Raw genomic sequence first — 24,473 nt, 5'->3', positions numbered from 1 at the left:
TGACTTGTTTGAGCACAAGTTTAACCATGGTATTGGTACTAGGTGTCTGATATATATTGAGCGTACTACAGCCATAATAAAAACTTCCTTCTAGAACCCTTCTAAACCATGGCCTGAGTTGCATCAGATTGTGTAGGAATTAGGTAGTAGGCTGTGTTTTACCCTTGGGGAGAGTGAAGGACCCTTAATTTTGTTCTGACCAAGTTAGGGTATTTGACAGAGTTACAGCTTCAGGCAAAGCTTTATCCTGATTGCTCTTATTCGAAATCTCAATTTGCAGAGCCTTGAAATACAGTGTGTTTCAAACAAAATGTCAGTCATGTGTGCTGGCTGTGAAGTAGTGCACACTCCTTCCTCCTCCCAGGATCCTGTGCATGCTTATTCATCTCTTCCAGATTACCATGCATATTGTGAAACTTGTCATTTACAAACTCCTAATACTTGCCTCCTTTGGCATAGCGGCTGTTGTCACAAATACCTGCTAGCCTTTGATCTATACAGCAGCTATTTGACTTCCTATTCAGACAGGGTTCGGTCCTCTGCCTGGCTAGCTGTAACATGTCAGCTTGCTAAATCTGCTGCTTTTCTACACGTGGAGTTAAGCTCTGCCCAGTTGCATTATGTGGCTAGTAGACTGATGGGAATGATGATGGTTGGGTTGGTTCTTATGTGGCTAGTTGAGATCCATCATCAAGAGAAGAAATGTTAAAAGGACCTCATGTTGTGAAGTATTTCTCCCTACCTAGTGGTGGCTGTGGAGCTCTGCCAGGGCGATGGCCCACAGAGCTGGAGATTCTTTCCCCTTCCATGCCTACTGTGACCTCAAGGAAATCCCCCAACTACAATAGGGTGGGGTAGTTTGACATTTAGTTTTGAACCCTCACTATTCCTCACCTGCTCTCTGGGTTGGAGAGCACTTGTGCACCCCAACATCAAGTGATTGACAAATAAGACTGCATGTGGGTGTTGACTATACATAGATTATTCAGCCTTGCAGTAGCTACCAAGGCCTAGCAGGGATGGAAGGACAAGCCTACAAGACTCTGTTGCAGTATGCAGAAGGGTAGAGATTGCCTCCAGATTCTGGAAATGGCAGTCTTTAGTGTTGTGCAGCAGGCCAACCCATATCCTAGATAGGCCAGTCACTGCAAAGGCTGTAAATTAGATTGGCTAGGATGCTGTAAGGATATTAAAGCAAATAAAATAAAGTACTGTGACGTCTCTGGGATGGGTAGCGTGCATCCAAATATTTGAACAAGTTTGTTGTGTTCAGTGATGACTTTCTACTTCCAATATTGATTGAAAGAGAACAGCAAGTTGTGATATTGAATCGAGATGTGCCAGAAAACTAGGAGCTTTTCTGATTAACCATAAATTACATTTTTATTTGCCAACGTTAATCTGAAGTATATCAACCTGCTGTGGAAAATACTTGTACTGGACAAACAAATCATACAAATGATAGCCAATGGGTAAGCAGTCTGTTGACCAAATATAAGACATTCCAAAGTAAAGGAATAGCCTCAGAATTGTTTTCTACTCCCTATAAAAGCAAAGAAGTCTGCAAATGTTATGTGAATTCACACTAACCAGTTTTGTCTGATCACTAGTGGAAAGCATAGAAATGTCTTGAGGTGACTGCTCTTCTAAGAGGTCACGAGCTCTTCTATACTGTGACCCTCCCATGTTAAAAATGGAAAAAAGCTTTGGGACCTTCTCCATAAAGGGACAGAAATCACAAAGCCCAGATTGAGGACCCCTATGCTGTTTATAGCTAAGGGAAACAATGCATCAATGATTTAGAGTGGGTCTGAAGTTATTATTAACTACAATAACTTGCTGTTTTTTCTTTTCCAGAAAACTACCTGGGACACTCAGCAAAGAATGCTGTCATCACTGTCCCTGCCTACTTCAATGATTCTCAGAGGCAGGTAGGGTCACAAGCTCATGTGTTTCCTGTGTCTGTAAGCAGAGATTTTAACTTTTCTCACTGGTCAACTTTCTTCTCTTTTTCAGGCTACTAAAGATGCTGGGCAGATTTCTGGACTCAACGTCCTGAGGGTGATTAATGAACCAACTGCTGCTGCCCTGGCTTACGGTCTAGACAAGTCTGAAGACAAAGTGTAAATGTCTGCTAGTAATCCCCACTCCTCTGAGCCAGAGCGCTTTGGAGTTCTGTTTTGTAAATAATTTAAGACTGTGCTTCTTAAAATCCTAGTTCAGACTTGATTGCTAAACTAATCATACAGTAATCTGTTTTATGCAGTTGCTCTCAGAGCTTTATTCCATTCTTAGCCATTTTTTAAAAAAAAACAAAAACCCGAATCTTGGATGTTCATTCCAAAACTGCATCTTAAATTAGTTAGCAGTAGTTCCACAGCAGCACAACTGCACACCACTAATTTAAGCACAGTCAACTGTGGTTAGTAATAACAGTTTCTTAGTGTGGTTCTTCAAGATGATTGAGTTGAGAGGTTTGTTATATTTAAGCTTAAATGTAGCATAAAAATCTCTATCCACATTTTGGTTTACTGGCATGTAGGCGACAAGATCTCTTCCCTGGAAAGCATTTGTTTCCCAATGTACCTGTTAAGAAATTTATTATTATCCTCTGCATGTCAGTATTACCATAACAATTTTGCTGTGATAGATCTTACGAACTGTAAATTCATGTTGTTGAAGAGAATTTTTCTTAGTTTATAGTGCTGTGTAAGCACTCTCTGCTTCCCCCGGCCTTTCCCAAAAGCTGTCTCATAACTCTGAAATGCTGGGGCTTTAGCTCCATACCTTAATTTGCCTTATGACTTTATGGGAGGCAAACCACAAATGCACTCTCCTTTTAATACAAATATTAAGGCTGGTTTAACTGCAATATCCAGTTCCAATCTTTCTACTTTGGTCAGTGGTAGGCACAGAGCATTGGTAAATATGAAGTTCCCCTGGAAGCCTTCCCTAGTAAGGCAGGTAATAGCAATGACCAAGGTTACATAATGGCACAATCATGCAGTCCATGTGCACCCAGAACTCTCATTTGAAGTCGGAAATTCCAGATGTGCATGGAATGGGCCTATTATGTCAGTTTGGTAACTCCCTCTTTAGAGAAGGCTTCTTTAGGGGAAACTTACTATTCATCAGTACTCCAGGAAATGAAATAATTGAATAGTGCAGTAAACCAGGTGCTGAAATTATATAATGGGCATGACCTTGCATTCCTTGTGCACCATAAACTCTCAGTTTAAATAGGAGTCAGATGTCTTCAAATGGGGACTTTTGGTGTGCAAGGAATGCAGAATCAGACCCACTATCAGCCTTCATCTTTGTAGACAATAGCCTATGCATGCAATGTAAAGGTTCACATGACTGTCTGCACCCCCGTCTCATGAGTTTGAAAGTGTTCAAGCCAAAAGACTTTGTTTTTAAAGGGTGTTGACATATATTCTCTCTGTTTTCTGTCTTAGTATTGCAGTCTATGACTTGGGTGGTGGCACTTTTGATATTTCTATTTTGGAAATTCAGAAGGGAGTCTTTGAGGTGAAATCTACCAATGGTGACACTTTCTTGGGTGGTGAAGATTTTGACCAGGCCTTGCTGCAGCATATTGTCAAGGAATTCAAGAGAGAGGTAAATGAGATCTGTTTGCATAGATAACATGCCATGTGTAATTTTGATTGTATTACTAAGAATGCTTTGAAAACCAGTTCTCAAAGCTAGGGAATCTCAAATTACTTCAGAAGGATGAGGATCCTCTTCTGTATTGGTATGTTTTGAGTTTTAGTTGACCACTAACCTAAATGCTAAAAGTATAGGATATTAAAATGACTTGGGTTGCTCTTTAGTATTCTGCCTCATATTTGTCAAAAAATAAATACGAATTAAAGAGCGGACATATCACAGGAGTCTAGGTCAAACAGAATAGCAAGACTTCTGCTCTTCTGTTCCTTTGACACTGTCTCTGTGGGGTTGTCCTACAGATAATTCACCCCTTTTTCATATTACAAGGGAATTGGCCACATAAATACACTAGTGCTGCATGATGCTACTGCCTAATAGATGGAGTACAAGGGTGGCAGCTGGAAAACTTGTGTAGTTTAATCATAACTCAGTCATTGATCTAGTGTTACCTTCAGCAAAGCACGGTGTCTGCTCCAATACTTCTAATTATTAATGGATATATCACTACAAAACTACTTCGCGTGGTGGTTAGGGCTAATGTATGTAAAATGCTAAATACACGTATTTATCATTATGGTTACAAGTGTGGGGGATAAGCAGACAAAGCACTAGGACTCAAATACTAATTTTTGCAGATGTCCTTCTAGTACAGTGGGGCAGGGGTGACCTACAGCAAATGTCAGCTGCAGGCTTCTGGGTTTTTGGAGACTGACGGGTTTTTTGTTAACACACATTTCTTATTGGTTAGACGGGCATTGACCTGACTAAAGACAACATGGCTCTTCAGAGAGTGAGAGAAGCATCAGAAAAAGCCAAATGTGAGCTCTCTTCATCTGTGCAGGTGAGATGACTGTACAATAAAGTGCATTAGTCAGCCACTTTGATATGTCACTTCGCACATTTTATTTAACAGGTAAAAGACCAGCCAAATGTGAAGACAATAATTTGGTTGATAAAACAAACTTTGAGTATGCGCAAAGGACGTCACTCTGTGGGGGAAATGCTTTGACAAGCTAGTATTGGTATTAACAATCTGAGAGAAATTGAACATCTGTTAGGTGATATAAGGTAATTGCTTGAGGCTTAGAACAACAGCGGCGGTTTCTTCCTCCGGGATAGGAATATTAATCCATTTAGCTTTGACCCAAAATATGTCCTCTCTCTCCTGTAGGAATATCTGACCTTGTTCTCATGTCTGCATGCTACTTATTCCAGAACTCTGGAGGGCATCAAGGAATTGAATTGCTGATAATCCTGCTTCTGATACATTCTGGCTTTACTTCTAGCTATTCAAAATCTTATAGTTTTAAATATAACCGCTGACTGAATCATTTATTTGCATAATGAAGAAAATCTGTTTTTTAAAAAAACTACTCTTTTAAAAGCTGCACACAAGGGGGTTAGTCACTAGACACTGAGAGCAGATTCCAAAGATCACTTCCCCCACCCTCTGCTTCACCTATCAGATGCTTCCAGACCCCTCTCTTTATCCGCTGCTAATGATTGATTAATTTTCATTGAAGGGAGCAGTCTCACTTAAATGTTGTTGAAGTCAACTAGACAGTGTCTGAGTTCGAGTTTTTGTTACCAATTTCCAGGATTTCAATAGTGTTAAGAACTGTTATTTCTGAGTGGGAGTTTTCTTTGGCACAGTGGGGAGATCACAGGAAGCATGGTCCTTAGGTCAGTCACAATGAATAAATAGTTCTGACAAGGGCATAACAGATTCTGGTTTGCTAGCTCATCGGAGAGAGAAAATACACTACATTAGAAAATACACTCCATTCTGCCAGGAAATGCTTCTATACTGCACCAGTAAGAGTTAAATAAGGAAGAGCCTTCAGGAAAGTGTTTTGATATGACTTTATTGATTTTGCTATTTAAGAGGAGAGAGCTTGGCTTTAGTCTGTAACAAAGGACCAGTTCTGATTTTGCAAACTTTCTCCATCGAGTTTGTGTGTGTGTTGAGGCATTAGTGTTTTGCAGTGATTTGTAGTGTCAGCCTGACTCAGCACTTTTGCTGCTGTTTTGCTGTGCCTTACTTCAAATTAGTGCAGTGGACTTATAAGCAGGGACACTGGATTTTAAACCTCTTGCATAAATAGAGAGAATGAGCATTTTAAATTGTAATGCCTGGTGCTTAACTTTAAATGGAAATCATTGTTTAAAATCTTCAATTGGCTTTGCTCTCAAGCATAAATGTTATAAAATAGAGATTGCTTGGTTTGTGAGGAAACAGTTCGTTGTTGCTGAATGTTTAACCCCAGTGGAGTAGGCTGTCTTGTATTTAAAAAAAAAAAAAAAAAATAGAAATGAGGGGTATTTGGTGAATTTTTCTATACTCTCAACAGCAAATGTGCATGTGCTCTGTCTTGCAGGGTTTTCACTTTCGTCTACTTCGATTTTTTTTTTAACCTCTGTGATGTGAAATGTGAAGAGCTTGATGAAAAACATTACATGTAATAAAGTGCTAGTAGGTTTTTGTTTCTAGACTCCATTCCTGTGTGTTTACACATGTTGGTTACAGCAAACAGTTCACAGTTCTGCAAAGTTACTGTGAACAGGGCCTGACTCGGCTTTATAAATTTAAAAAAGGGTAAATGTACAGAAAAGTTCCACCACTGAAGAAACTGGGAAGAATACATGGGATTTGTTTTAACCATGGAGGATTTGTGGTTGCACTTAATGTTAAGTTTGTTTCTAGTATATAGTTTATAATGAGTTAACTGACTAACCATTTATTAAAATATCAATCATTGTTAGATTTTTAACGTCTAATGGGTCAATGGATTGCTTATAGCCATGGTTATGAACATCTAACATAAGCAGATCATGTCTGTAACCTGCTTATAACATTAATAATTTATCCTTTTATAAGCCATTTGTAACTGGAACCTTAATATAAAATGTGACCAGCCTCCTTAAACTGAGGCAATAGGGAATGGGGTAAAGATGTACAGAAATCTTAAAATATGTGTAAAAACTCAGTATGTTTTTCAAAAGAGTCCTAAAGGTATTCTTACAGAAACCTGTTGGCTTCATGTGTAAGTGATCAGTTATCTATTGAACTGTGACAACACTGAAAGCCACATATAGTTGCTTGTCTTGATTTCCTGCTTCTGATAACCAGTGAATTCTTGTTTTGCAGACGGACATTAACTTGCCCTACCTTACTATGGATGCTTCTGGACCAAAGCACTTGAACATGAAGCTGAGTCGTTCCCAGTTTGAGGGGATTGTAGCAGATCTGATCAGGAGGACAGTAGCACCTTGCCAAAAAGCCATGCAGGATGCTGAAGTCGGCAAGAGCGACATTGGTGAAGTCATTCTGGTTGGTGGCATGAGCAGAATGCCTAAGGTATGGCATGTTCCTGTGTGACACACACCACTTAACACCTTTTGTCCAAGGATTGAGTCACTTTTATTTATGTTGCACAAAAGCATTTTAAAGGGGATCTAAGTCCTAATTCCAAAAACTTTGGCGATGCTGTAGGTGAAGGGCTGTCTATATAGTCAGCAGGATGAGTGGGTAGGGGGGACAGGATCGGGCATGCCTGCTCATGTGATTGGGATTTGGTCCATGGGCCTGTCTGGAGGATACTGCTGATGGAGTTAACTTTCCCAAGACCAGTGAGAGTTGGCAGGAGTTACAAATTTCTGCTCCTGCTGCCTGATGTGGATTGAACACAAGCAGTGCTGTTGAGATTTAAGAACTTAAGGCTTTCTCTCTAGCTTGGGAGAACAGCTGTGTGGTCAATATGCTGCTGCCAGACTTGTGAATTCCACAAAGGTCACCCTCTCTTGTCAACTTAGCTTCGCCATCTAGGGATCTTGTAGGTTCACTGTTCTCCTGGCTGTCAGCAAAGTCATTCTGTCACCTGCTGTTAATGCATAATTGGGTACGTGTTTGCTCCCTGGCATAAGCGATGAGCATGTTTCAGTGGTCTTATGCTCTTAGCACTGACTACCTAGATATACTTGACTTTTGTATCCTATGGTGATAAGCATCAGCAGGTGACTTAGACTTGCTTTGCTGACATGCAAAGTCTTGAACATTAGTGTTCTTTGATTCCAAGCTCCAAAAAGAACTGTTCAGAATCCAGAGTACCCTGGTGGGAAGGATCTGCCTGCGAGTGATTACTTCAAAGCGCTGTCTACACAGCTACTTTCAGAGCACTAGCAGGAGCCTCACTAACCCAAGTCTGTTGGTGAGGGCTGGGAGGCTGCTCCTGCAGGTGCTCAAATGCTATGTAGACGTACTCTGAGGTTTCAATGACTGTAAGGTTTGCAGGACAGAAGTCACTAAAAGCTACTGTCCTGGCCAAAGTCCAGTGATTGCATCCTCCCTTACTAAGGTCCCTGCAGTTTAAACTGGGCATAATATTTTCCTAGCCTTCTGTCTGAGTCTCTTATGGAGTGTTATGCACTGTGGCTTTATTTTCATGGTGGCCCTTCCTGAAGCACTGAAAATCCTTTGGGAGTGGAAGACACTACTTAAATGTCAGTGTCCTATTTATACCTTTTTAGCACCATGTGGCCTTGCAAGGTTACATAACGCTTCCCTGACTACTCTCACTCAAAGCTTTAACTGCAGGCTGAGTTGAGCACAGGCATGCTGAAATCGGCACCTGTGTATTGCATACAGTAATGTAGCTTTCTCCCTCTTGTACTGCATCTTGCCCAGCTCCCCTTCACACCACTGCTGGGGTGGAATTTGACATAACTTGAAACTGCTCTCACACAGCCAGTGCTCCAAGAAACGTCAGGTCTGTGATCAGAAGTAATGCTTCCCCTTGTACTGTAAAACATGTCCCCTAAGGGGAAGATTTCCAGTTAATTATATGGTCTTCCTGTGTGTTTCATTGTGTCAAGGGAGTGTTCATGGGCAGATGAGCTGGAGCAGTGCTCACAGCTCCCCAGGAGCACAGTGCTCACCTGTGCAGAAAATGGCTGCTCCACTAACGCAGCTTGGGATGCAGAGGAGCTGTGAGCATCAGCTAAAATCTCAGTGGTGAAGGTGGGCCCCTTGGAGTGGAATTGAGAGCCGTGTAGGATGTTCCAAACACCCAGCTGAGTTTCTGTCCTGATACTTCAGCCATGGATCTGATAAATTCATCAGCATATTGTTCTGAAAAGGTGGAGCGCAAAGTATCTTCTGAAACACCACATTAAGTAAGGGGCTGGAGACATTGTTGTTGACGTATGGCTTCATTTATTCTTTAATACTCAAAACAAGATTAGGAATGTCCTCTCCTCCTTTCTGTGGATTTTCTAGCCTGTCCCATGGTTCTGTGCTTGCTATTGCATTTCAGTCCCCGGAGCTGGTCCCAGCACTGGGGAGAATAAGCCTGGAATGTGCTGACTTGTGCCCAGCTGGGATAAGTGATCCCTGTTCTGCTCGAGCAGAACGTTGCTGCGTTATTGCTGTGTGGTGAGCTAGGGGTCAGTGTAGGTGGGAGTATTGAACTCGGGGGGGCTAGTGTTCTTCATTCCCCTCCTTGGGTCACTCACTGCTGGCTATCTGGGTTGGAAGCAGTATTCCAGGGAAGGGGGTTGTCTGTTTTTTTGGCTTCCTAGGTAATGTAGGTGTAGGGCAAATATGGGTGCACCTGAATCCACTCAGATGAGTGCTAGGAGAAGCACATTGAGGGATAGGGGGAGTAGGAGCCAGTCATGGGCCTGAAGCTTAATCTTGTACGTCACTGGATGGCAGAAGTAGTAGGGATGGGGGAAGGGAACGGCAAAAGTGACAGCTGGTTGGAGGACAGATAATATAAACTTTCTCATATAAATTTTCACTATGCCATGGGGTAGGCTTTGGCAGCAAGGCTTTGATAGCAAGAGTTCCCTACACATGGGCTGTGTTCTGTACTCATTCAGGTGCAGCAGACTGTGCAGGATCTGTTTGGCCGTTCTCCTAGCAAAGCAGTTAATCCAGATGAAGCTGTTGCTATTGGTGCCGCTATTCAAGGTGGCGTGTTAGCTGGTGATGTCACCGATGTGCTGCTGCTGGATGTGACTCCTTTGTCCTTGGGAATTGAGACGCTGGGAGGTGTCTTCACTAAGCTCATCAACAGGAACACGACGATTCCAACCAAGAAGAGCCAGGTGAGGTTAAACATCTTAGCAACTGTCTGCTTCTAATGGAGTTCCTGGACTGTTGTCTTAGGGACAGCACAATAGCGGGCGTTGAGTGCCCCATGTTGTATTTCTGCCCCATTCCTGTATTTAAGTCCCATGGGGACACTATGATCAGTATGCTTTTTCTCCCTATCCGTGTTTCCCAGGAGGTTCAAAGTCATGCCACTCAGTGCTTTCCTCATAGCCCAGCCGACTGAAACTAAACAGCTTGACAGTTTCACTCTGCTGCTTGTGGTAGCATGACTGGAGGAGCACTATGTGCAGAGGTAGCAGCATGGGCATGATCCTACTGTTGGGGAGGGAGAAGGTGGGACACCCAACATGGAGAATAGGTAAAGGGCACTTGGAATTGAACACAAAGTGAAAGTCCAGCTGGCTTAGTAGTGGTAGCATTTTTGGGCTCAGGGCTAAGATGAGTTCTCACTGCAGCAAGGGCTGGAAGCCCTGTTAAGGCAGCCCTCTGCCCCAGAGAGAGAAGATATGCTTTATGTTGCTCTCTAACAACTATCTGAGGCTGAGGGCTTCTTCAGCTAGCTAATGAGGGTCACTGCAATATGCAGCTATTGGGGAAGAGAGCAGGGGATCCCAGAAGAGTCTCCTCCTTTCCACACCTGAAAACCTAGACAGAATTCAAGTGGAAGGAGAGGCTAAAATACAACACACAATGAGGCAGATTAGTGAGTAACTCTTCTTTGTCGGGGTGGAGGTAGTTTTCAACCCAATAAACTCAACTTCCCTCCCCCCTCTTTAGAAGCATGAGGTGAGAAATCCCTTGAGCTTTTGTCTTGGGACAGAACCAGGCCATATGTCTGTGCTGTGATGTTACTGTCAACACATCATTCTGAAGAGAACTAGTGCAGAGACTTAATATAACTGAGCACAATGCATGGCCAAAACTGCCTTAGCTGGTCTGGACTCGTAGAGAATGCTCTCCCCGTCTTGCAGGGATAGTGAAAAGATTGGGCTCCAGTGCTCATTTTCTTGTTTCTCTCTGACTCCCAGACAGGCCCTTTGACTGCCTTTGTTGAAATCTCGCCTGCTAATCGTTATCTTTTTGCCTTAGAATCTTTTCTATATTAAAAAAGCTTGTGAGGCATGGAGGGAAAATACACATCTAAAGTATTTATTTATCCCGCCAGCCTCACTTCCAAGTTTTCATGCTGTTCCCTGTCCTTTAGTCCTTGTGTAGTAAGTAGCTCAATTCAGGGGTTGTAAGCTGTCAAATATTCCATTTCTCTCACCCTTCTACAGGTGTTTTCTACAGCAGCTGATGGGCAAACTCAAGTGGAGATTAAAGTATGCCAGGGTGAGAGAGAGATGGCTTCTGACAACAAGCTTCTTGGCCAGTTCACTTTGGTATGTTTGCACTAAATGTTCATGATCTTAAACTACCTTTACTCAGTAAGTTCCAAGCCTCCCATTTGGTTTGACCCCCCCTCTCTCCCCGCTTCTCTTGAAAGTGGGGACTTTAACAGAAGCCATTTGATTTTTACCTGCCCCACAAATGTAAAGCACAAAGTGATCCAGGCTTGTAAATCAGTAGGCCTTACTGTCCGCCTTCCTTCAGTAGCCATACGCTCTTGGAGGCATTGATTTTTTTTTTTTTTTTTTTAAACCCATGGAACTAGGATGTTAGATCCTGTTGCCAAATATAACTCAGTACTTGGATTCCATGTTGCTTCACAGTTGTCCCTGAGGCAACCAGTAGCTGGCCCATCACCCCACTCCCTTCAAGTCCCTTTGGAGCAGCCTAGATTGTGTTAGACAGCAGTTACCCTGCTTCAAGGGGTGATTGTGTATAGGACTTAGCTGCTGCAGTTCAGTGTGGCTGAGTAGTTCACTCTCTTCATACATAATCAGCCTGTACAGTTATATGTCTTCCTGATCCATATGGATGCTCTTGATTTAATTTCAAGAGTGGACATGTTGAATAGGGCTATACTGTATCAGGACTGCATGAAGCTTATACAGGTTCTTAAGAGGCCTTTTCCTGCTTGACATCTCTAATATTAAATCCAGTTGCTGGAAGGAGCCTTCCAGTAAGGCAAGGTTTTGTATCTCCTGAAGCATGGTGAATCTCTCACCATTTAAACATGGTAGCCTCAAGCGGGGCCTTGCTCTCCCCAGAATAGACCCAAGTAATTAACTAAAGAAAATTGAACTTGTTGCCATGCATGGGACGGGGAAAGTGACTTACTGGCATTAAGTTGTAAAACAGCATTTGCTCTTCTTGTGACATTATGGCAGCTTTCCCAGCTTCTGGGTAGAAGTCTGCTGCTGCATTAAATTAGGTCTGTCCCATTAAGTCTGTCAGATACCACTAAATTGTCACGACTTCTGACAAGCATATCCTGGGATCTGCTTTGAGGTTGTTTTAGTTGAATTGGCAGTTCACCAAGATAATATGCACAACACTGAAGGCTTCGATACCAAGCCCACATCTGTTGGGGAACTAATAGCTAAGCACTTATGGTTTCCAGGTTGGAATTCCTCCAGCTCCACGGGGAGTGCCCCAGATTGAAGTCACGTTCGACATTGATGCTAATGGCATTGTTCACGTTTCCGCAAAGGATAAAGGGACGGGACGCGAACAGCAAAGTAAGTGCAGCTATCATTGGATCCCTTATAGTGAAGGGAAGGAAATTTATGGAATTATGCTTGGCTACTCTGTATGAACCTCTGAGTATATGACCCCCAATAGTGTGCTAGATGTCTCAGATGGGGTCCCTGCCCCCCAAAAGCTTACAATCTAGAGTCAGACATAGCACAGCAGGTAAGGGTGATAAGTAGGCAAATGCGGGGAAGAGAGAGGTAGGACAATTTATATTTGTTACCATACCTCCTGGATAACTGGTATCTGCTCCAGTGTGTTAAACCTTGAGCATCGGGGATGGGCTGCTGGTGGCCATATCCAGCCCTCCAGATCATTTTATTTGGCCGGCCAGCAGGCAACAGAGATGTAGCCACAAGTGAGCTGCAGTACACCCAGCTGGCACCTAGCCCATTCAGATCTGAGCACCAGGCACTGTGCTTAAAGTGAGGGGAATCATGGGATACAGGGTAAACAGAGCCCAGGACTGGGAGCAGGAGCCCACACACCAGACTGCAGTGCTACCTAATGGCCCAATCATCTTTCCATCACGGAAGCAGGGGCAGGGCTCCACCCTTCACCACCAGTCTCTGGTTGCTTCCTTAACATTGGTTCCCACCTCCTACAGCCAATCTAATTGTGGCCAGGCCCTGAGTTGGGACGAACTCGTGCCAGTGGGGAGGCATATCTAGAGCTGGGACTGTAATGGCAGAGCCCCTTCCTTGTGGCTGTGAGGGGCATTGGGACCTGGGCTGGATCTCCCCCCAGTCTCTGCCTCCCCCATGGACACAGACTCCACCCATGTGCCAGCTCCCCATCAGCTCTGGTTTCCAGCTCTGTCCAATGCCACCCAGCTCTGGTTGCATTCTCCCTCCTGGCAGAGGTGTGCCCTGCCCCTGGTGCTCTTGGCTCTCAGCTCTCAAACAGCCAGCCAGTGGGAGGCAGTAATGAACTGGGTGGCGTGGGACACAGTCGGAACCTGTGGTGATGCGGGAGCGGAGTGGTATGAGTCAGTGGCGGTGACTTCAGTAAAAAACTGCACCCTTCAATAACCTGGCTCATTCATTAACGTTTATTTCGGCAGGGACCTCCAAAGGGCTTTAGTGGCTGTTGTGACCCTAATCTACTACCCTAAAGCTGCCCAATTTCCATTTAAAGTGAGCCCTGTACCTGAGCAGTTCCTGTTGAGACTTGTCAATAGTGGGAAATAGGACTAGCTTTCAAGTCTTCTCTTCAGCAGATGAAATTGCATTGAAAGCAGCCTGACTTTGTGAAATGCAGTGATGTAGGCAGAAGAGAAGTTCCCTTATAGTGACAGCTGTAGGTCATGCCCCTTTGCACCTCCAAGAAGCAGAGCTGCCTACCCACAGAGGCACTTGGGCAAAGACTGTTCTGTTTTTGGGTTTTTTTGGTTGGGAAGAAAGGAAGGGATTGAGCAGGGAGGTAGGTGACTGGGAACCCTGGACCAAGTAGGAGCTTGTTTATGGCGTATTGCCTCTTCATTCCAGAGATGTGGAATTTCTTAAGGAATTTGCGGGTTATAGCTGAAGAAAACATAATTAGAAATTTGCTTTACTCATCTTGGTGAATATTTTTGGGCTCAGTCCTGCTGCTATTGACAACAAAAAACCTCATTGGCACAAAATTATTTTGGAGCAAGAGCATGCACTGTTTGTCGCCTTGTATTAGCTGGTTGCAGGTGCCCAACAGGATATGGGGGACCAGGGTTCTCGTACCAGCCTTTAGTGTACAACATCTGTAGCATATAACAAAGGTTGCAACCATGATACCATTGTAAATCTCTGACTCATTTGAAATAGACTAGTGTTGTTAGGTTTTTAGGGTTTAGGCTCACTATCCCCTAGAATACTCTGAAAAATTTTAAGTGCTTACTGAGATGAAGACATAAAATTGGTTCCCTTCCTGAAGTGTTGTAAAATGTCCAGTGACGTCTGTCCCTTGCTTGCCGATGAAATTGCATTACGCCACCCCACTTGAAATGTAGTTTGTAATGTTGGCTCAAACAAGGCAGCTTTCACAGGGCAGCAGTAGGAAAAAATTAAGTTGCCTTTATTTGAAAGCTAGCTACAGTTCTGTCACTGAAGGAAATGGAGGGAGAGCGTGGCTGGAAACAGTCTTGTAGCCTGCTTCTGAATTGCTCTGGGCTGCTCTCCGAAAGTGAAAGGAAACTCCATGACCTGATAAGACTCCTCCTGCATTCTGAGCCAGAATGCCCCCTTGGCCTGACAGCCATATACACAGGTTCGCTTTCCATGTGGAGTAACTGAAGAACTGTGTGAAGTGGCTTGCAGATGGTTACAAAGATAGTATCTAGCACAGCTGGGAACAGAACCTTTATCTGAGTTGCCAGGCTATTGTCTTGTCCATTATACCAAACCTCTCCAAGTGCTGTTCTGTCCTTGTACTTTCTAGTAGGTCTCCGTAGATAGGCACACTAACTAGAATAATACAGACTACTAACAACTTTGTGAGAAACTGCAGCAGTTCAGCATTCTGTTGCTTTGAAGGTGCACAAGGATTGCTCTCTGAGCCCAAGAGCTGAGTGCTCTCATGAGAGCAGAGAAATGGTAAATGCGGCACTAGGAGGGAACGTCGTTAGGGATAGGCACTTTTCTCTCATCAGATCTTAGTTTGTCTTTATACTAAGCATTCTCAAGGCAATGCTTTTCAAACCATGGGTCATGACCCAGTACTGGGTCTTGGAACGTAAGTCACCGGGTTGCAGCGGCTCTGGTCAGCACCACTGACCAGACTGTTAAAAGTCCCGTCAGCCATGCTGTCCAGCTTAGGCGGGCTGTTCCAACTGCGCTGCGCCCTGGAAGCGGCCAGCAGCATGTCCAGCTCTGTGGCAGGGGGGCCACGGGGCTCCATGTGCTGCCCCCGCCCTGAGCGGGTACTGGCTCCAAAGTTGTGGGGGTGGGCGGTGCCTATGGGTGAGAGCTGCTTGCATGCCTTCGCCTAGGAGCCAGACCTGCTGCTGTCCACTTCCGGGGCACAGTGGTCCACAGTGCCAGGACAGGCGGAAAGCCTGCCTCTGCACCCCGGCTGTGCCGCTGTCCTGGAGCCTCCCAAGGTAAACCCATGCCCACATCCCCTGCCCTAGCCTTGAGCCGCCCCAAATCCAGAGTCCTTTCCTGCACCCTAAACCCCTCATCCCTGGCCGCCCCACCCCAGAGTCTGCACCCCCAGCCTGGAGCCTCCTCCTGCACCCCAAACCCCTCATCCCCTGCCAGAGCCCCCCAAACTCAGAGCCCCCTCCGGCACCCCAAACTCCATATCCCCAGCCCCACCTCAGAGCCTGCACCAAGAGCCCTGACCCCCTCTTGCACCCCAACCCCCTGCCACAGCCCAGAGCCCCCTCCCACACTCCAACCCCCTCATTCCCACTCTCCATTGGGTCATGGGCATCAATAATTTTCTTCAGCTGGGTCGCCAGAAAAACAGTTTGAAAACCACTGCTCTAAGGAGTCACTATTGCCCTGGCTCAAATACGTGCCTTGTGCTAGCCCCTCATTAGTACAAAGAAATGATCTCTAGCAACATAACCTAGCTGGTGTGGCTGGAGCATTAATGTAGGAGATCTCTCTTCAAAAGGACATGAGTATTTCGATCCTCGCTGTAGGAGAAGAGATTAAAATACAAAGCGGCTTTTTTTTAATACTGTATTTTATTTTCTAACGCAGTCGTGATCCAGTCTTCTGGTGGCCTCAGCAAAGATGACATTGAGAACATGGTGAAGAATGCAGAGAAATATGCAGAGGAAGATAGGCGAAGAAAGGTAACTTGATGATGGTTGTTGTGGTCTCTTCTAATGCATAGTTTACCAGCCAATCAAAAATCTCCATTCCATATTATGAAACTGCACTCTACTCAGAGGACTTCTGGCTTGACATATAAAGGCCAGATTAAGAGATCGTAATCATTTTACTCATGCCTATGTTTGCATGTGCAATGACTGCAATTGCATATGCAAATGGGTTTTTAGATGCTTAGATAACCACTTGTCCCCCGATTACCAAATTTCTACATGCAGTTGGTTTTAACTGCAAGAAAATATAGGCATATAAATACCCAGCTTATTGGCCTCTGTTCAATAGCTGACCTTATGTTTACAAACCAAGTATTTTTTAATTCTTTTCTAAAGAATTAAAGGGACATGGTTGTGCTATAAATAGACAAATTCCCCTACCTGTTACAAATATGTGAACTGAAAATTTTAAAATCTGGTTGAATATACTTTTCATCACGGATGCTGTTGAATGTTTACATTTAATTCATCTTGGATAGTGAAGCTAGACCTACCACTTTCACTTCCAGTTTCTCCTGGAACAATGCAATGCTGCATCTTTAGTTGCAAACACAGCAGGGAACTGTTTTCACTGAACTCATTGAAATAAGTTGTGTTGTGGTTTTTTTGTAAATTTTACAAAACCAAAATGTTGGTCCTAACCCCCATGACACACACACTCCTTCAATGGGCAGTTGCAGTGCACATGTTAAAAGCCTGTTCTCCAGCATCTTGAGTGCCAGATCTCATCTCAGTCTTTGTATTTATGCCTTCCGTGCACATGAGATCACCATTTCCTCAAGGAATATCTGGTCACAGTCCACATCTCCTTAGTCAAAAAGGAGTGATGCTTTCTGCACTCAAGTGATCCAGTCTATAATATTCATAAGGTTAATGGTTAGGATTAATTGATTTAATGAGGGTAAACTATAATGAATTGCACTACTAAATATAGAACATTGATTTACGCAACTGATACTATAAGATATGGCACTAGCATATGCTTACAGACTGTGAAAATTGACACTGTAGATGCTTTACACTGTTCTTGTCTCTACAGAACTAGTGGTCTTGTTTTGGCAACACTTTTAAATCCCTGATCTTCAGAAGGGTGAGGTTCTGGTATAGACCAAAGGATAGAATATTGGAGTAGCTTTCTGTGAAAGGAGCAGAGTTTTCTTAGGAGGAGTTGTAGCTTTTCCTTCTTTGCTTCAGGACTCTGTTGAAACCCTGAGATTCTTGACTCTTTGGCATTTGGGAGTTACATATGCAAAATACACTATTGAGAGGTGCCAGCTCCTTGCTAACTGTTTTCATGTCTTGTCTGTCTGGTGGACCTTGTGGATACATAGGGCTTGTGCAGAGTGTACTGAACATTCCCACCCTATCTCTTTGTCTTGTCACTGATTGTGTTCCTAACGCACTGAACTAGTGTTGGTGATTTCAAGTGCCCAGATGACAGCCGTGAAATGGGGGAGACACACCCCTCCACAGATTGGGTGCATGCAGTACAAGCTTTCCCATGCTGCCTGCTAACATGCTTAAACCGTGATGTGGAGTGACCCACTCTTGGATGAGGGCAGTTCACTCTCCAGTTCCCATTTTTAACTCTTGGCCACTGCAGGGTGTACCAGCTCGGGTGTACCAGCTCAGGTGCTTTGGGGGGTGGTGGTTTCAGATTAGGTGCTGTGAACTTTGAACCACTGACAAGGATCAATAGAAAATAAAGGAGGTGGGTTTTTTTTGTTTTTGCTAACAACTCCATTGCACCTTGCAGCATTATTCTTGTGGGGCGTTCTTCTAAACGGGTGGAACATCCAGCCCTGCTCTGTTTGAGACTGCCAGCAGTGCAATAGTTCATGCTGCCACATGAATTAACGCACTTGAGCAATGGACCACACGGTTCATCTACCTGTAGTAAAGCAGCACTGCAGCAGGCCCCATGCTGGTTATCTTTGTAACCAGGAAAGCTAGTAGGTATTGCATTTCTTGACCAGAAAACCTGGTATGCAAAAATAACCCACTTGTCAATTTGCCCAGGAACGTGTCGAAGCTGTGAACATGGCAGAAGGGATCATCCATGATACCGAATCCAAGATGGAGGAGTTTAAGGATCAGCTGCCAGCAGATGAGGTGGGTATTTTCTGATGCCTTTGTTCAAGGGGCCAGAGTTCCCTACAGTATCTTCCCTCAGATGAAGAATTGGTTAGCATGTAACCTCTCAGGGATTCTTAACTGTTTAAAATAGCACATGGCTGAAACTTGCTAGAGAAGCTGACTTTCAGAATACATGAAGGATTCTTAACAGTGGAAGGCAGGCACAGTCCTTGGCTGCTTTTTGTCCCACTTGTACAGTGGAGGTGATTGGCTGTGTGGGAGAACATTTTATTGTAGCAGAGAATTTGTTTCAAACCCTGAGTTGCAGGTGTTAGTAGGTGGCCTATGAAGATGTTAATGTGAAAGGCTTTTCATTTAACCATACCGTTGATCTGACTCCATAGAAATCTTTGCAATGTCTGATTTCAGAGGGAATTTTTTCTTCAGACACTGAATGTATGAAACAAGTTTTCTTTGTCTGTAAGTTAATCAGCATTAAGTGAAGGCTTCCATTCTGTCCTGAGAGTCTCAGAGCAGTGGGTGAACTTGCAAGTATAGCACCCAAGAACTTGGGAGCAGCTTAAATGGTTTTAACTTTTAACTTAATTTCCTTCCTTTACCTGTAGTGAGTCAGATGCTTAGTGTCAGAGGGGTTTTAATACTGTTCAGTGACTGCTTCATCTCTGCGTTACTCTTCATTTCAAAAGCTGTTTAAAACTGAGTTCACAAGCTGCAAAAGTATTAAAGCATCCACTTCAAACAAAGAGTAATTTGGGGTTTTAGGAGGGGCTGAGGCTGGAGATTCTTGGCAAGTACCCTTGGATAAAGATTCAGTGGCTCTACCCAGATCACTGTTGGGCTTTTTTTTTTAAAACATGGGTGTGGAAACGCCAGGTGCTCATGTAGCCCGGTGAGAGCGTAGAACTTGTGCTCCAGCCTAGCAGGGGCTGGGAAGGCAAAGAGACAACATACTTAGCCTCTGAAGGGAAGTTGATGGGGTTAGACATGTTTCCCATGCATCAGCTTTGTGGGAGTCCGGAGGGGCAGTGATGATGGGCGCTGTAAGGAGTGTGGCCTGCTTGGAGCAGGGAAATCTGTTGTTCGAGGCTTCAAGAACATAGTATTCCTTCCAACGTGTGGACCTAAAAGTAAAGGACTGACAGTGGCTGCCCACGTTCTGCCTCTAGACATGCCTGAGTGAGTGTCCCACGCCCTTGCAGCTCTGTCAGTGCAGCTGACCCACAGTAACCTCACATTGCCAATCCTGCCCTCTTGAGCGCACTCCCAGTCTGACGGAGAAGTGCCAGATTGTGTGGAGGGTTTGACAGATGGCAGCAGGGATGGGATGGGACTATATTGCTTTTGTTTGCATCCCCACTCCTCCCACACACAACAAAGGGAGGAAACTCTTTGGGGCTTCGTGCATTGAACACTCTGCTTTGTGGCTCTTTCTGGTGGAGTTTTAAAGGGTAGATGGGGAGCAGCTTTTTCTGCTCCCCTTGATTCTGTGGTGGCAGTAGGTCACTAGAGGTATCAATGAGGCAAGTTTTCAGCCAAAGGGGGCAGTTCTGTCTCTGTGACTCCTTCAGTCCTTGGCTTCTCTGCTGAGACTGGAAACAAGGTGACCAGTTAGTGCCAGCTGTGGTGTGTTCAATGATGTGGATACATGCCCATTGGGAACTGGACAAGCTACTAGGCACTGCAGACTTGACTTAAGTCCACTCCTTTTGGCAAGAGTTGAGAGGGGGCTGTGGAAGTGAAGGGAAGGACTAAGTTTTAATGTACTAAGTGCAATGTAACTATTGTTTGTAACTTGTTTACAGTGCAACAAACTGAGGGAGGAGATTGCTAAAATGAGAGAGCTGCTGGCTCGTAAAGATGCTGAAACAGGAGAAAACATCAGACAGGCAGCGTCCAGCCTGCAGCAGGCGTCCCTTAAACTCTTTGAAATGGCATACAAAAAGGTGGGTGTGCAGGGCTTGTGGATCACACTGGTGCTTATACAGGGAGAGGGAGCTGGTCCAAATGAAGCTTTAGAGGATTGTCCATGCCTGGGTAGCTTGAAGCCACTGGTCAACACCCCTTAAATGGCAGCTGTTGCACTAGTGACTTTTTCTCTAGCACAACGTCATGAGCTGTCCAGCCAATCATAGAAGTTCTGAAGTCTGACCCTCAATATTATGTAGAATTTTGTTTGTGCTGCTGATCTGTGCCACCAATTATATACAACTTTTTAATGTAAAACTGCCTTGTAGAAACAGTCATTACAAAGCTCTTGATTGGTGACGAGCAATACTTGAGACTGTTTTTATACATCGAGATAAATGAGCATCAGGCAGACCTCCTAGCAGAAGTATGAATGTAGATCTTTTAGTGAGCGTAGAATGGATACTATGTCCAGATGTTCAAATGCAGTTATTAAAAACCACTAAAATGATGGCAAACATTATTTAAACTTCTGTGCATAGTCACTGGATGCTAGAGACTCAACATGGGCTTCCTGACTGCTCTGTCTAAAATGGTCAGCTAGAGCCAGATTAACAGTATTTAGGCCCTAATGAGATTTTCAGAAGCACGGAGGTGCCTGACTCCCTTTGGTGTCAGTGGGTGTTAGTCGCTTTTGCAATTCCCACTTGGTGCCTAAATACCTTCAATGATCTGGTCTTTAGGCTTTGTCTTTCAATGTGAGAAGAATATTGTGATCAGTCTAGAAGAAACCTGGGCAGCAGCTTCCAAGCTATCAGGATATCTCTGTGGGAGTAGCGTGCTATAACTAACAGATAGTGTCTTTCACAGATGGCGTCCGAGAGAGAGGGTTCTGGTGGAAGTTCTGGGGACCAGAAGGAAGAGAAACAGTAGAATGTCACTCTTGCGCACAGACTGCAGCAGAAAGAAGGTGAAAATTCTGAAGCTTGGGAGCGAAGGGACCTTCCTGAGCAGCAATGGGCAGAATTCAGTCTTACTGTGTTTTTGCAGTATTCTATATATAATTTCTTTAATGTATAAACTTAGTGATGTGTCCACTACATGAATCATCATTTCATGAAAGTTAATTCATGCTAGACAAAGTTCTAAATATTCAGCCCTGTGGTATTTTCAACTGAGTAGTTGGGGGATTCACTCATCATTTACTCCTAACATTTGACGAAGTGGTATACTTAATTTGTTTAAAGGTTTGAAACCATGTCACAAATTCTGGGGTGGGGATGGGAATCCTGATGTATCCTCTTCGTGGAGCCAAGTGCTTGTGAACTGATTTGTAATAGGTCCTGGGTTCAGCAGTGGCAGGGCCAGCTACATTGCTAGAGAACGTTAAATCTGCAGCTAGCTTAGTATCCTTGTACTGAAGGAGAATGGGTTACTTTAATTTGGCTGTAACTTGATTCCTTTTAAATAAGGCCACATTGAAGTTACATGCATTGCTTGTCTAAGCTTTCTGTTCCATACCATGTCTGTTCTCTGCGGATAGTAAAACAACTTCCCTGATAATAAAATTGTTCTTATTGGATCTATTCTGGATTTTTTAAAATAAAAATGGAAAAGCGTCCAATTTCTCGAGTTTTTAGCTAGTTGCATTCTGGTGAGGTGGCATTTGTTGGTAGACCCCCTACTGGCACAAAAAATGTGAGCAAACTGGAAACCTGAACACCATACGATTTTGAAGTAAACTAGCTTCATTGATGCTTTAGTCTTGGTTACATTCAGAAAAGTTCTTCCTGCTTTTCTCTTACTTAGTGCTTGCGTGCTCTTCTTGGAATGTAGGAATTAAAGTACTGGTCTGAGCCAGCAGAACATCTATTCAATATCCTGCTTGGAGCCAGGCATCACTAGCTCCAGAAGAAATTGTGCATTATGGGGCTTTTTGCACTTATGGAAGTTTCTTCCAGGCAGTCAGTTGGCTATTGCTATGAAGAGTGAGGGTTTATACCTGTCATTACTACACTTACAAAACAAACTTAATTGAATGTGACTGGTTGTTCATATAAATGTCTCCTCCTTGTCTAGGCTAGGTGCAGTTTTTGGAATTGTACAAACAATGGAGGACACTTCATACCTAGTGCAAAGTGAGGCAATGGAGAAGCCTTTATCTACTGAAACTTGGACAAAAGTCCAGTTCTTATGAACAGGCAAGACAATGTATCAAGTGCCTCCTGACTAACAATCTGTGCAAATTAATACTTTAACTCCCCCAAAGTACGGATTACCCATCCCAACCTGTTCACTCCCAAACTTCTTCCTTCTCACGTGCCCAGCAGTGATTTCACTTCCATGGTAAATCTAATCCCTACTCTCATCCCAATTGCAAAACCCTTCCATTCGCTGCCTCCTCCAACATCTGTCGATACTGATGGTCTTCCCCCCCAAATTTCCCTGTGCTTGCTCCTTAGACTTCCCTCTCTCTCAGCTATAGATTTTGGATTAAAGTGTTTGCCATCCCTTGCTGCTGGCCCCTCTTCTGCCCCACAAACCAAGATTGTTTTTCCTCTACTAACAGCAAAGCCTGCTCACTCAGCTACTCCACTTCAGAGCTGCTGCTCCTACCTCCCACCCCTGTGTGTTGCCAGTTTCCAGCAGGGAACTTTGGCACTATTGGGTTAGTTAATGTGAGCAGTCAGGTCAGCCGCTTACTTTCATCTCCAAGTGGGCTCACGTAAAAGCCTATACAGGTTTTAGAAGATTCCTCTTGAGAGGAATTGAGAACATGCCTACTTGGTTAAATCTATTCAAAGGGGGGGCTTTGTAAAACGCAGTGGGTCATTTGGGTGGAAAGGAAGTCATAAATAGCCCCACCAAATAGATCTGATCTACAGGTTCTACCTCTTGCCTGAAATAGTTCAATGATGACACTGATGTGTGAGCTTAACAGATTGGGTGGGACACATTAAAGGCCCATTCTAGTTAGTGAAAAGGAAATGGGTTTGAATAAAATGCTTGCTGTGTTGTTTCAAAAGTCTGCTTGGAAAATAAAGGGATGACTAAGAGCCCTTGGCAGAAAGCTGGTACAGAGGCTAACATGATGTTGTATCGTGGTATACAGTGGTGCCCCCATAATTGGAGGTTGATCTGGTGTTGAACAGCTTCATCAGTGACCAAAAGAGGTGGGGTGTTGGGCTAAACAGGGCTCTAGTGGTATCAAAGGGGATGCAAATTCCACAGAGGCCTAGAGGGGAAAAAAGATGGGCATCAAAGGATTAAATGAGTTTGAACTTAGAAAAATGCAAGCTCAGAGCCCTAGAAGACACATAGTCGGGGGGAGAGAGGCCAGAAATGCATCACTGCAGAGAGAGAGAGAGAGAGAGGGGCACAGTAGTTGGGATCACAGCTTTGAGCCAGGAGTTTCCAGAGCAGACTCAGGATTGTCATGGAGCAGGGGAGTGATTGATGTGAGGAGGAATGTAGCTGATAGTGATGCAAAAGGGGTGTCTTTCTTGCAAGCTGGCTGGTCTTCAATCTGAATTAATTTTGTGGCAGTGAAAGTTGCTGCTGTGATATTCCTTGTGTCTGATTTTCTGGTGGCTTCAGTGGGGTATCTGTTTCTATCCTTGGATGAAGGTAATCCATCTACTGGAGACTAAGGGCCTTTCAGTTCACAGCTGTCACAGGGACTATAACTTGCAGGTTTTAGCTCTACCTTGGCACAGCAGTCCACAGGGATGGGGAGGTTTGGTCTCCGTGGTCCATTCAGACCTTGGCAACACCCAAAGTCCTAACAGCAATAGAAATTTCTGGAATGTGGACACTTCTCTGCTTAAGAAATAGACTGAGACCCCAACTCGCGTCACGGGCGAGGTTCGGATTTTATAAACCCAGAGGCTATAAGCTTTTTGACACAATCTGCCTTGACTGAGAGCTATGGTGCTGCAACTTTTCCAGGTTTCCTTCTAGAATCAGTAATTATCTGGTGTGAAAAGGTCTGTCGGTAAGAAAGGGTTGGACTTCCTCAGAAGCCAAGCACGCAGCTACATGGGCAAATGTCTGCCTGTGGAAACGTGTGTACAAAATTACCTACTTTGGAGTGGCACTTGGTGTAATTGCATATGCAATTTAGACATGCAGGTGTGCATGCATTTTCCACATCCATGGTCCTGCATGCTAGATCTGTTTACGGCAGACACTGCTTAATACTGTATCTCCTGATGAGAACAATCTCCTTTACAAACCTAG

At 44.1% G+C, this 24,473-nt stretch overlaps 1 protein-coding gene and 1 non-coding gene across 2 annotated transcripts in view; both read left to right on the top strand.

The window, feature by feature from the left end:
- HSPA9 (heat shock protein family A (Hsp70) member 9) overlaps window positions 1-21,816 on the top strand; it is a 32,004-nt gene extending 10,188 nt beyond the window's left edge. Inside the window, exons 6-17 of the mRNA XM_038413084.2 lie at window positions 1,858-1,931; window positions 2,017-2,123; window positions 3,459-3,621; window positions 4,421-4,513; window positions 6,821-7,030; window positions 9,553-9,780; window positions 11,065-11,169; window positions 12,294-12,411; window positions 16,108-16,202; window positions 18,252-18,344; window positions 20,132-20,272; window positions 21,105-21,816. Of these exons, the coding sequence (XP_038269012.1) occupies window positions 1,858-1,931; window positions 2,017-2,123; window positions 3,459-3,621; window positions 4,421-4,513; window positions 6,821-7,030; window positions 9,553-9,780; window positions 11,065-11,169; window positions 12,294-12,411; window positions 16,108-16,202; window positions 18,252-18,344; window positions 20,132-20,272; window positions 21,105-21,167 (1,490 nt within the window). The 3' untranslated portion in view covers window positions 21,168-21,816. The remainder of the gene's footprint in view (window positions 1-1,857; window positions 1,932-2,016; window positions 2,124-3,458; window positions 3,622-4,420; window positions 4,514-6,820; window positions 7,031-9,552; window positions 9,781-11,064; window positions 11,170-12,293; window positions 12,412-16,107; window positions 16,203-18,251; window positions 18,345-20,131; window positions 20,273-21,104) is intronic.
- LOC119860855 lies at window positions 10,625-10,695 on the top strand. The gene has a single exon (XR_005294671.1). It is a non-coding gene; the product is annotated as a small nucleolar RNA SNORD63 (small nucleolar RNA).
- Window positions 21,817-24,473: the final 2,657 nt, after the last annotated feature.

This window comes from Dermochelys coriacea, chromosome 8 (assembly GCF_009764565.3).
Source record: "Dermochelys coriacea isolate rDerCor1 chromosome 8, rDerCor1.pri.v4, whole genome shotgun sequence".
Classification (NCBI taxonomy): Eukaryota; Metazoa; Chordata; order Testudines; family Dermochelyidae; genus Dermochelys; species Dermochelys coriacea.
Note: the sequence above shows the minus strand (reverse complement) of the source record. Positions and strands in the feature narration are given on the sequence as shown.